General features: G+C 40.3%; 1 protein-coding gene across 6 annotated transcripts in view; it reads right to left on the reverse strand.

Annotated features, from left to right (window-relative positions):
• Positions 1 to 12,724, reverse strand: part of LOC139234909 (A disintegrin and metalloproteinase with thrombospondin motifs 14) — a 244,455-nt gene extending 231,731 nt beyond the window's left edge. For 4 of the 6 annotated variants that reach the window (XR_011588361.1, XM_070865779.1, XM_070865778.1 and 1 more), the window contains exons 1-2: positions 12,333 to 12,724; positions 11,663 to 12,033 (exon numbers count right to left, since the gene is read on the reverse strand). Coding sequence is in view for 5 of the 6 variants with exons in the window: in XM_070865779.1 (XP_070721880.1) it covers positions 11,663 to 12,033; positions 12,333 to 12,408 (447 nt within the window). In the remaining variant the exon portion in view is untranslated. Of the gene's footprint in view, positions 1 to 10,315; positions 10,420 to 10,918; positions 11,013 to 11,662; positions 12,034 to 12,332 lie in introns of those variants that run through there. The other 2 variants (XM_070865781.1, XM_070865780.1) reach the window with 2 other exon arrangements.
• Between the last annotated feature and the right edge of the window lie 850 nt (positions 12,725 to 13,574).

A 13,574-nucleotide genomic window follows, 5' to 3' on the forward strand; every position in this document is an offset into this window, starting at 1 on the left:
CACAGGAACAGGAGTCAAACCTTTTCGACCATTCAATTGCATCATAGTTAATCTGTACCTCAATCCCATTTCCTTGCTTTGATTCATATCCCTTGATACCCTAACCTAATAAGACTCAGTCAATCTTAATCTTTAAAATTGCTTGCCTAGCATCTACAGCCTTTAGGTGAAGAGGATTCCACATATCTACTACCCTCTCTGTGATAAAGCACTTCCTGATTTCATTACTGAATGGCCTCACTCTAATTTCAAGATTGTGCCCCCTTGTTCTAGATTTCCATACCAAAAGGAAAATCTTCTCTCCATCTACTCCTTTTATCGTTTTAAACACCTTAATTAGATTACACCTCAACCATCTAAACTCAAGGGAATGCAGCCCCAGTTATGCAACCCAAGATATAGAAGCAGGAGTAGGCCATACGGCCCCTCAAGACTGCAATAAGATCATGGCTGCTCTTCTAGATCAACCTCACTTTTCTGCCCTATTCCCATATCTCGAGTCCCTTAGTGTCCAAAAAACTAAATCGATCTCAGTCTTCAATATATTGAACGACTGAGCATCTACAGCCCTCTGGGATAGAGAATTCCAAAGATTCACAACTCTCGGAGTGATGAAATTTCTCTTCATCGCAGTCCTAAATGGCCAACCCCTTATCCTGAGACAATGATACCTAGTTGTAGATTCTCCACGCAGGGGAAACAGCCTCTCGAAATATTACATGTTTTAATGAGATCACCTCTCATTGTTCTAAACTTCAGACAATAGAAGCCCAATCTACTCAATTTCTCCTCACAGCATAGCTCTCTCGTTTCAGGAATCAATCCAGTAAACTTTGTTGCACCCCCTCCAAGGTAAAAATAAAATGGGGAAGGTGGCTCAACTGTGGCTAACAAGGGAAATTTGGGATAGTATTAAATCCAAAGAAGAGGCATATAAATTGGCCAGAAAAAGCAAAAAACCTGAGGACTGGGGGAAATTTAGAATTCAGCAGAGGAGGACAAACGGTTTAATTAGGAGGGGGAAAATAGAGTAGGAGAGTGAGCTTGCAGGGAACATAAAAACTGACTGCAAAAGCTTCTATAGATATATGAAGAGAAAAAGATTAGTGAAGACAAATGTAGGTCCATTGCAGTCAGAATCAGGTGAATTTATAATGGGGAACAAAGAAATGGCAGACAATTGAACAAATACTTAGGTTCTGTCTTCACGAAGGAAGACACAAATAACCTTCCAGGAATACTAGGGGACCGAGGGTCTAGCGAGGAGGAGGAACTGAAGGAAATCCTTATTAGTCAGGAAATTATGTTAGGGAAATTGATGGGATTGAAGGCCGATAAATCTCCAGGGTCTGATGGTCTGTATCCCAGAGTACTTAAGGAAGTGGCCCTAGAAATAGTGGATGCATTGGTGATCATTTTCCAACATTCTATAGACTCTGGATCAGTTCCTATGGATTGGAGGGTGGCTAATGTAACCCCACTTTTTAAAAAAGGAGAAAAAACGGACTTATAGATCAGTTAACCCGTCATCGGTTGTGGGGAAAATGTTGGAATCAATTATTAAAGATGTAATAGCAGCGCATTTGGAAAGCAGTGACAGGATTGGTCCAAGTCAGCATGAATTTATGAAAGGGAAATCATGCTTGACAAATCTTCTAGAATTTTTTGAGGATGTAACTAGTACAGTGGACAAGGGAGAACCAGTGGATGTGCTGTATTTGGACTTTCAAAAGGCTTTTGACAAGGTCCCACACAAGAGATTAGTGTGCAAAATTAAAGCATATGGTATTGGGGGTAATGTATTGACGTGGATAGAGAACTGGTTGGCAGACAGGAAGCAAAGTAGGAATAAACGGGTCCTTTTCAGATTGGTCGGCAGTGACTAGTGGGGTACCGCAAGGTTCAGTGCTGGGACCCCAGCTATTTACAATATACATTAATGATTTGGACAAAGGAATTGAATGTAATATTTCCAAGTTTGCAGATGACACGAAGCTGGGTGGCAGTGTGAGCTGTGAGGAGGATGCTAAGAGGCTGCAGGGTGACTTGGACAGGTTAGGTGAATGGGCAAATGCATGGCAGATGTAGTATAATGTAGATAAATGTGAGATTATCCACTTTGGTGGCAAAAACAGGAAGGCAGAATATTATTTGAATTATGACAGATTGGGAAGAGGGGGTGCAACGAGACCTGGGTGTCATGTTACATCAGTCATTGAAAGTTGGCAAGCAGGTACAGCAGGGGGTGAAGGCAGCAAATGGCATGTTGGCCTTCATAGCGAGAGGATTTGCGTATAGGAGCAGGGAGGTCTTACTGCAGCTGTACAGGGCCTTAGTGAGACCACACCTTTAATATTGTGTAGTTTTGGTCTCCTAATCTGAGGAAGGACATTCTTGCTATTGAGGGAGGGCAGCAAAGGTTCACCAGATTGATTCCCGGAATGGCAGGACTGACAAATGAAGAAAGACTGGATCGAGTAGGCTTATATTCACTGGAATTTAGAAGAATAAGAGGGGATCTCATAGAAACATATAAAATTCTGACAGGATTGGACAGGTTAGATGCAGGAAGAATGTTCCCAATGTTGGGGAAGTCCATAACCAGGGGTCACAATCTAAGGATAAGGGGTAAGCCACTTAGGATCGAGATGAGGAGAGACTCCTTCACTCAGAGAATTGTGAACCTGTGGAATTCTCTGCCACAGAAAGTTGTTGAGGCCAGTTCATTAGATATATTCAAAAGGGAGTTAGATGTGGCTCTTACGGCTAAAGGGATCAAGGGGTATAGAGAGAAAGCAGGAATGGGGTACTGAAGTTTCATGATCAGCCATGATCATATTGAACGGTGGTGTAGGCTCGAATGGCCTACTCCTGCACCTATTTTCCATGTTTCTATCTTTCCTTAGATAAGGAGACCAAAACTGTACACAGTTCACTAGGATGTGATCTCACCAAAGCCCTATATAATTGTAGCACGACTTCCTTACTTCTGTATTCCAACCTCCTTGCAATAAAGGCCAACATACCATTTGCCTTCCTAACTGCTTGCTGTACCTACATGTTAACTTTCTGTGATTCATGTACAAGTACACTAAATCCCTCTAAATACCAACACTTACTAATCTCTCATTTTTATAAAACAATTCTGCTTTTCTCTTCTTCCTACCAAAGTGGATAATTTCACATTTCCCAACATTATACTCCAGCTGCCACATTCTTGCCCAATCACTTAACCAGTCTATACCTCTTCGCAGCCTCCTCACAACTTACTTTCCCAACTAGCTTAGTATCATCAACAAACTTGGAAATATTACACTCGGTCCCCTCATCTAAGTCATTGTAAATAGCAGAGGCCCAAGCACCGATCCTTGCAGAACTGCACTAGTTATAACCTGCCAAACTGAAAATAGCCCGTTTATTCCTACTCTCTGCTTTTTGTCATTAACCAATCCTCAATCTATGCTAATATATTACCCCAAACCCATAGGCCCTAATCTTGTGCAACAACCTCTTATGTGGCACCTTATCGAATGCTTTCTGAAAATCCAAATATACTACATCCACAGATTCCCCCTTATCTACCCTGTCAGTTACACCCTCCAAAAATTTCCCATTCATAAAACCATTAGAAAATTATAATATGGTTAGACAGAGTCTAAGTGCCCTGTTACCATGTCCCTCAGGATAGATTATAACATTTTTTGTCCTCCTGATGTCAGGTTAACTGGCCTATGGTATCCTGTTTCCTCTCTCCCTCCTTTCTTGAACAACGGTGTTATATTTTGCTACCTTCCAATCCACAGGTACCGTTCTAGAATCTAGGGAGTTCTGGAAGATCCAATGCATCCACTATCTCTGCAGCTACCTCTTTTAAACCTAAGATGTAGGCCATCAGATCCATGGGATTTGTTGGCTTTCAGACCCATTAATTTCTCTAGTACTTCAACTTTATTAATTTTACTTACTTAAGTACTTCATTCTCATTTAGACTCTTGGTTCCCCAATATTTCCTGCATGGATTTTTTGTCTTCCATCATGAAGACAGATACAAAATATTTGCTTAACATCTCTGCCATTTCCTTATTTCCCATTATAATCTCTCCCATCTCTGCCTCGAAGGGACCCACGTTTACATTTGCTAATCTCTTCCTATTTACATACTTTTAGAAGCTCTTATAAATCTATTTTTATATACCTTGCTCGTTTACTCTCCTAGTCTACTTTCTGCCTCTTATCAATTTCTTGGGCATCTTTTGCTGATTTTTAAAACCTTCCCAATCCTCAGGCTTACTACTCTTTGTGGCAATATTGTAAGCCGCTTTTTAAAAATCTAATACGATCCTTAATGTCTCTAGTTAGCCACAGTTGGACTATTTTTCCAATGTAGCTTTTATTCGTCAAGAGAATTATGATTTATTTCTTTAAATGTTTGCCATTGTTTATCTATCATCATATCTTTTAATCCAATTTTCAAACTAGCTCGCCCTCATACCACGTAATTGGCTTTGTTTAAATTTAAAACCCTAGTTTCGGACTTAATCACAACACTCTCAATCTCAATTTGAAATTCTATCATATTATAATCACTCTTCCCCGAGGATCCTTTATTACAAGATTACTAATTAACCATATTAACTCAGTCTCATTACATATTAACCCTGTCTCATTACATAATGCGCTTATAATGTAACCATTTAAGCACAGTATATCCTTCCTGAGGTGCGGTGCCCAGAATGAAACACGATGCCAACTCATCGCTTTTCTCTTTCCTTCTCAGCAGCAAGGCTCTGTAGAAGACATCAGAAAAGAATACTCCAAAGAAAGAGGCTTATAATAAGCCTGAGGATTGGGAGGATTTTAGAATTTGGCAAAGGAGGACCAAGAAATTGATAAAGGGAAAATAGAATGAGTGTAAACTTGCGAGAGACAAAAACAGACTGAAAAAGCTTCTATAAGTATGTAAAAAGGAAAAGATAACGAAAGTAAATGTGGGTCCCTTACAGGCTGAGACAGGAGAAATTATAATGAAAAATAAGGAAATGGCAGAGAAATGAAACAAATACTTTGTGTCTGTCTTCACGGAAGAAGACGCAAATAACCTCCCAAAAATAGTGGAGAATGAAGGATCTAGCGAGAATGAGGAACTGAAAGAAATTAGTAAAAAATATAGTACTAGAGAAATTAATAGGACTCAAAGCTGATAAATTCATTGGACCTTATGGCCTACATCCTAGGGTTTTGAAAGAGATGGCTAGAACAATAACTTTTATTTATATAGCACCTTTAATGTAGCAAAAGATCCCAAAGCGCTTCACAGTAGTGTTATAAGACAAAACAAATAAATTTGACACCGAGCCACACAAGAAGAAATTACGGCAGATGACTAAAAGCTTGGACAAAGAGGTAGGTCGAAGGAGCGTATTAAAAGGAGAAAAGAGAGGTAGAGGGGTTTAGGGAGGGAGTTCCAGAGCTTAGGGCCCAGGCAGCTGAAGGCACGGCCACCGATGGTTGAGCAGTTATAATCAGGGTTGCTCAAGAGGGCAGAATTTGTGAAGCGTAGACATCTCCGGGGGGGGAGGGTCTTGTGAGGCTGAAAGATTACAGAGATAGGGAGGGGAGAGGCAATAGAGGGATTTGTAAATAAAGATGAGAATTTTGAAATCAAGGCGTTGCTTATCTGGGAGCCATTGTAAGTCAGCGAGCACAGGAGTGATGGGTCATCGGGACTTGGTGCGAGTTAGGACACAGGCTGCCAAGTTTTGGATTACCTCAAGTTTATGTAGGGTAGAATGTGGGAGGCCAGCCAGGAGTGCGTTAGAGTAGTCAAGAATAGAGGTAACAAAAGACACGGATGAGGGTTTCAGCAGCAGATGAGCTGAGACAGGAGTGGAGGCGGGCAATGTTCTGGAGATGGAAATAGACGATTTTAGTTGTGCCGCGGATATATGGCCGGAAGCTCATTTCAGGGTCAAATATGATGCCTACGTTGTGAACAGTCTGGTTTAGTCTCAGATAGATGCTAGGGAGAGGGATGGAGTCAGTGGCTAGGGAATGCAATTTGTGACAGGGACCAAAGACAATGGCTTCGATCTTCCCAGTATTTCATTTGAGAAAATTTCTGCTCGTCCAGGCTGACAATTTAGAGACCATGGTGGGGTCGAGAGAAGTGGTAGAAGAGGTAGAGCTGGGTGTCGTTGGCATAGATGTGGAAACTGACTTTGTGTTTTCGGATGATATCGCCAAGGGGCAACATATAGATGAGAAATAGGAGGGAGGCCAAGGATAGATCCTTGGGTGACACCAAAGGAAACAGTGCAGGAGTGGGAAGAGAAGCCATTGCAGGAAATTTCTGGCTACAATTGGATAGATAAGAATGGAACCAAGTGAGTGCAGTCCCACCCAGCTGGATGTTGGAGGAGGTTGGAGTGGTCAACTGTGTCAAAGGAGATATAGAGATAGTGGATGCATTGGTTGTCATCGTCGAAAATTCCATAGATTCTACAACGACTCCTGCGGATTGGAAGGTAGAAAATGTAACCCCGCTATTTAAGAAAGGAGGGAGAGAAAACGGGGAACTACAGACCAGTTAGCCTGACATCAGTAGTAGGGAAAATGCTAGGATCTATTATTAAAGGACATGGTAACAGGGCATGTAGAATATAATAGGATTGGGCAGAGTCAACACGGATTTATGAAAGGGAAATTTTTGAAGTTGTAACTAGCAGAATAGTTAAGGGAGAACTAGTGGATGTGGTGTATTTAGATTTTCAGAAGGCATTCAACAAGGTGCCACAGAAGAGGTTATTAAACAAAATTAGGGCTCATTTGGGGTAATATGGATTGTGTATGGATTGTGCATGATAAGCATGGATTGTGAAGTAGTGTGTTCCATCAATTGATCAATATTTTGGCCAATATCTCATCCAAAATGCATACTAAATAGTACCTCAAGAGTTATTTGGATTTGTTTTCTTGAACATTTTCATTGGAATTTGAAATTTAGAGGCATCTCCAATACTCAGATCATTATTTATAAAAGTGTATTTAAAGTGGAGGAGGAAATCACAAGCTTGGTTACATGTGACTGTTTGTAAGAGCTTATTTAAACAAAATGACCATATCTGTCACCATGTCTTAAAGAAGATTATAGCATATTTCACTGACGTCCTTGTCGTTAGTCTGGTTAAAGGTTGAGATGGCATTGTGGCAAAAAGTTGTTGTGACATAAATACTAAAGATTTTAATGGTTGTAATTTTTATGACACAAAATCCTTGTATTAATTTATTATTGTTGATTAGTAAAAAGACTTGCATTTTTACAGCGCCTTTCATAATCTCAGGACATCCCAAAGCGCTTTACAGTTAATTAAGTATTTTTGAAGTCTAGTCACTGTTGTAATGTTGAAACTGCAGCAGCAATTGAAGACAGCAAGTTCCCACAAATAGCAATATGATAATGACCAGATAATCGGTTTTAGTGATGTTGATTGAGGGATAAATATTTTCCAGGACACGGGATAACTCACCTCCTCATCTTTGAAATAGTGGATTGGGATCTTTTACATTCACCTGAGACAGCAGACGGGGCCTCGGTTTAACGTCTCATCCCAAAGATGTCACCTCTGACAGTGCAACGCTCCCTCAGTACTGCACTGAAGTATCAGCCTAGATTTTTGTGCTCAAGCCTTTGGAGTTGAACCCACAATCTTCTGACCCCGAGGCTATCAACTGAGCCACGGCTGACATAGTAGTAGGGACATGGTAAGACAGACGGAATGTTTTTCTGTTAACTTGAGGAAACTATCAACATAAATCATTTTTTAATATGTTCCCAACACTTAAGTTGGCACAATCACAATAAACTGCAGTTAAATTGTATTATACAGGACTAGGGACTTTGGTTGTTGCTCTTTGACAAGTACCAGGTTAAAGCTTCAATTCATCACTTTGAATTTACCATTTAATCAGCTGTTGCTTAGCAAGTGCAGATTAATGTGTCTGTTTTATAATATTGTTGTATTACTTGAAAAACATTATCTTTTAAATAAAAAACACATTTTTAAGTTTGTAATTTTATGAATCTTGTGCGCAGGTTGAGGGGTCAGGATTGGAGAATTGTTTGTATCACGCACGCTCAGGTTTTGCATAGTGAGGTAAAATGCAGAGGAGTGATTAATTTTATATACAAGTTCCTTTTGTAATCTGTTCTCCTTTACACTAGGATGCTATCATAATGTTTTGTATTTCAATGTGGCATATAATCCACTGGTCATAGAACGATCAGAGGCAAGCCTTTCAACTTACTTTAGTGTAAGCCAGGTAAACAGAATATACACAAACTTTTGCAATATTATTATTAACTGTTTATTATCTCCTCTAAGTTTTTATAATGTAGGAATATAAGACATTTTGCTATTATGATTGGCAACTAACCAGTGATGAGGTGTCACAGCATAATGATGTTCCAGTGTGCTGTGTCATGGAATAGTCTGGATCTATAATCTATGCTATACTTGGAGAAAAGAGGGAAAGAAAATCAGAGCAAACCATGCCATATTATTCCATGGTGGATTAGTCACCATTCTAGGCACTTTGTACTGATTGTTACAATGAGTGATACTCAAATGAGTGAAAATTGTCAGGGCTGTTGCTTTTTCTCATATTCTTACTCCCAATAAATCAGAACAGTTAGCTGATAGGTACATAAACATGTATCAAAAGAGCAATGACTGAAATGCTCATAGATTGATGCCAGCGATGTTAATGGATTACAGTGGAGCTGCCAAAGAGACTTTCACTCCTCAAATGTAGATCGCAGACCTAAACGTATGCAGATTTTCTGTAGTTCAAGTTCAAATGCCTACAGTGGATTGTAGGCATGGCTTGTAGCTTTGTCAGCAAGGCAGGTAAAACAGAAAATGTAATGAAAAGCCATGAAATAATTGGACATCTCTTCTATAGATAATGAATTACATTTTTTTCATTGATAAGTTTAACAAATTGTTGAGCACGAATGCAATCTGAGCATTGCAATATTAAAAGTACATATCAACAAACTTAAGAACATAAGAAATAGCAAGAGTAGGCCATTCAGCCCCTCAAGCCTGCTCCGCCATTCAGTATCATGGCTAACCTTCTACCTCAACTTCACTTTTCTGTACTATCCCCATATCCCTTAATATCCAAAAACTTAGCGCTCTCTGTCTTAAATGTTCTCAATCTGAATTCCTAGAAATTTCTCCTCATTTCAGTCCTAAATGATCAACCCCTACTGTGACCCTTGCTTCTAGACTCCCCAGCCAAAGGAAGCATCCACCCTGCATCTACCCTGTAAAGTTCTGAAAGAATTTTGTATGTTTCAATTGGATCACCTCTCATTCTTCTGAACTCTAGAGAATATAGACCTCGTCTACTCAATCTCTCATAGGACATTCCCCCCCATTCTAGGAATCAGTCTGGCGAAACTTTGTTGCACTCCCTCTATGGCATTTATATCCTATCTTAGGTAAGGAGACCAAAACTGTACACAATATTCCAGGTGCTGACTCACCAGGGCCCAATATAATTACAGTAAGACGTCTTTACTCTTATACTCAAGACCTCTTGTAATGAAGGCCAACATACCATTTGCTTTCTTAAATGTTTGCTGTACTTGCATATTAATTTTCAGTGATTTGGTACAAGGACATCCAGGTCCCTCTGACCACCATTTCCCAATCTCTCACCATTTAAAAAATACTCTGCTTTTCTATTTTTCCTGCCAAAGTCAGTAACTTCACATTTCTCCATTTGCCATGTTCTTGTCCAATCACTTAGCCTGTCTTTATCCCCTTGAAGCCTCTTTGCATCCTCATCACAACTTACATTCCCACCTAGCTTTGTATCATCAGCAAACTTGGATATATTACATTTGGTTCCTTCATCCATATCATTGATACAGATTGTGAATAGCTGGGACCCAAGCACCAATCCTTGCGGTACCCCACTAATTAGTCTGCCAACCCGAAAATGACCTGTATATTCCTACTCTCTGTTTTCTGTCGGTTAACCAATCCCTGCTAGTATATTAACCCCAATCCCATGAGCCCTAATATTGTTTAATAACCTCTTGTGTGGCACTTTATTAAATGCCTTCTGAAAATCCAAATACACCACATTCACTGGTTCCCCCTTATCTATTCTGCTAGTTACTCTAACAGATTCGTCAAACATGATTTCCCTTTCATAAGTCCGTGTTGACCCTGCCCAATCCTATTATTATTTTCTAAGTGCCCTGGAATCTCTATTTATACGGTTGATGGTACACAACACGTACTTCATACATGATAGCATTCGCAATGTGGAATTCAGACTTCATTGACCAGTGGTTCGGTTTTCTCCACTCCTCCGCCTCTCCTGTCATTGCCATCATTTACTATATCCAGGATGTCATAGCTAAAACAGTAAAATCTAGTTTTTATTGATGTTCTAAATGTAAAATCCTCACATTAAAACGAGAACTTACAAAATTACATCAAAAATATCACGCGTTTCCTGTCACATAAAACCACGCTGGTTAAAGGAACACAAATAGCCCGGAAAGCGGTTCTGTCGAACTGAATGAACGTCGATCTCGACGTTGTTATTTGCGCTTCAAGTATTAAACTTTTGACACTGGTAAGTGAATTTGCGTTCTGAAATCAACCCTTGAAGGGGTTCTCACCCTACCTTGACATGGTTACAATACAGTCATGACCATTCTACCGACTCCACAATATTATACGACAGCTCAATCATTACACGTGTTTAAATATCCAGAACAAACAAGATGACGAATTAGCAGAAGGCAAACAAGACTCAACAACGCACTAATCCACTACACATTTACGTTATTAGACTATCTACGACAGCACAATACTGGACCCAAACTAAGCCCTACCATTCGACAAACATTTGCAAAAAGTCGATATCTCGATGAGATTTATTCGAACGATCCTCCCTTGCTCTCCCTCAAAGTCGGAACGCAAATAAAGTGAAAACCAATCCGGAAAGGAGGTGAAGGTCAACATCCCAATCACCCGAACAGCTCACCAATCAGAACAAGACAAGGAAAGGCGGAAAAACTGAAACCCTGTATATGGTACAACACTCGTATTTTACGGTTTTGCTTTTTCTACTGAATACATAGTAATACAAATGAAATTGTGTGCAACGTTAAATAACACTGTTTTGTAAGTCTTCTACTCTGAATAAATAGTGAAATATTGAAGCTATTTATTTAATCAATCATTGTGGAAATAACCTACTGTACGCAGTGAATGACCAAACTTCCAGTGTTCATACACCTTATAGTATCTAATATACATCAATATCTATAATTACATGCTTAAGGAGATCTAACTTGCAAACAATGCATGACCACGATCCAAGCTCCTGACTTTAAAAACTTTATTCACATAACTTTTACAATCGATTGAAAGCAGTTTTCTGCATTGGCGATTTGCTGATTTTCTGTAATATACTTATTTCTGTTGATGCAACTTTGGCTACAACCAACTCGTCTCCCTATCAAGATTTTATATAACAGGACTGCACTATTAAATGCGTCAATAATCAGTGCATGCTGCAGGTTTACAGTCAGTTCGATTACAGTAATAATAAAAGCTAGTTTCGCCACACTCACCAAACCATCGCAATTGCTTATAGCCACAGTAGCTCCTGGCATGTCAGTAATATCCCCAGAAAACACGCAGGCTCCATGAATAGGTTCGGTGAATAGGTCCTGAAAATCCTCCTGCCATTCCACCGTTGCACCGGGAGCAACCAGTCTGTCGTTGTGTTTCAAGCGTAAATGCAAATCTTTCCCAAAAACGGTGACGTTAAAGTACAAATCCGGTTCTCCTTTGATCTGATGGGGGGTGCTCCGTGCAACGCGCCGCCCAGACCGTGGCTTACCGTCTGCAGTCGATACAATGTGCGATATATACCGACCCTGGTCATCGGTACTAAATGGTACTATCAAACCATAATCGATAAACTTCCCGGAAAGCACATCTGTAGGAAAATGAACAGATACTACTGGTGTACATCCATCAAGTCCTGCGCATTTTTGCTGCAAAATTAGTATCACTAATTTTTTCTCTAACATTAAACCGTACGAGTAACAATTATCAAAGAATTAGCATTGCTATGCGAATGAAATTACATCGTTTACCTCTTTAAACTTTGGAGACTAAAACAGTTCCGCATTAGCATTCGGGGGGACTGGAGGGGTTTAAAAAAATAGATATCGAGAAATCTAACACATTTTAGTCGCATAGGACAAAGAATGTTTGAAGTTTGCAAATGCCTACCTTCTGTTCCTGCTGCATGAACCCTGCATTCTAGCAAGAACGGAATAAAAGAAAACAATAAATAAAAATAGTCCATATCGTTTGTTGGGAAAAATTCTTCTGATTTGAAAGAAAACAAATCTGGAAAGCGCCGTGTAAACTTCTGCTTCCAATTCTTGCCCGGTGGAATTGCAATGCAAAAGGGTATTGTAACACGTTTCCTACCCACCCACCCCCACCGGTTCCGACTGACAGAATGCAGAGATAAAAGGTGATCCACTATTTTTGGACTTCGATGAACTGTTCGCTAGGGCAACCGATCCCTTTTATCAAAGCTCTGGGAGGCAGGAGCAGTTAAACCATCGGCTCCTGGCTATGCCATGACGCCACATGATTGACACATCACGCGTCAACTTCACAGATTGGCCCGGGGCCGCTGCCGGTCAATTCGAGCTGGAATCACTGGGCAAGCGGCAACTCACCTGAACTCAACTGGCCCGGCATTTCCCTCCGTTCACAAATACAACATAAGCATTCGATTTTTTTTGCATTTTTGGTTATTATTTTTTGTTTATTAGTCATTTTTGGAGGGTTTAAATTGCTTGATTTAACGGAGGCGACGAACTGAGTATTAAATGTCCCTTTTGTTGTATGCATTCTGGAAATCGCGACTGAAAATATAAAATTATAAAGAAAATCCTGTCAAAAATTACACAATTTAGTTCCCCCCCCCCCCATTTTAAAGCGTTGCAAAATACGCTGGCGGTTAAATGCGTGGAAACCGAGCCAAAACAATTTTTAAAAATCCACTGAATCAAAACTAAAATCACTGAATCGAAAGTTATTTTCCTTTCACTTAATGCTTCAATGTACAGTGAGGACAATATTTGGAGCTGACGGTCGAAGTGCCGCACTGTCCTGTGGTGAAAAAAGCTTTTTTGGTGGGTGGGGGTGACGAGGCATTCTAGAAAAGTGCACAATCCAAAAGACTCCCAACGTGTGTCGTCTCCCACCCAACCTCCTACTTAAGATCTTTCGTGTCTGGGTTATTTTTTAATTATTAGATACCCTAGGAGTTTATAATGTCGAAAACGAGCTCCTTCTTCAGCCGTCCGTCCGTCCGCGCCCACTCCGGCAATCGCGCTTAGCGCGCGCCAGATCTTTTTTTTCCTTCCGTTCAAATCGGCACATGCGCGCTCCGGCTGCTCTGGCGCGAGGTAGTTGTGGTCGCGTGAGGTGGCGCAGCCGTACAGCTGCTCCCCT

This window comes from Pristiophorus japonicus, chromosome 22 (genome assembly GCF_044704955.1).
Source record: "Pristiophorus japonicus isolate sPriJap1 chromosome 22, sPriJap1.hap1, whole genome shotgun sequence".
Lineage (NCBI taxonomy): Eukaryota > Metazoa > Chordata > Chondrichthyes > Pristiophoridae > Pristiophorus > Pristiophorus japonicus.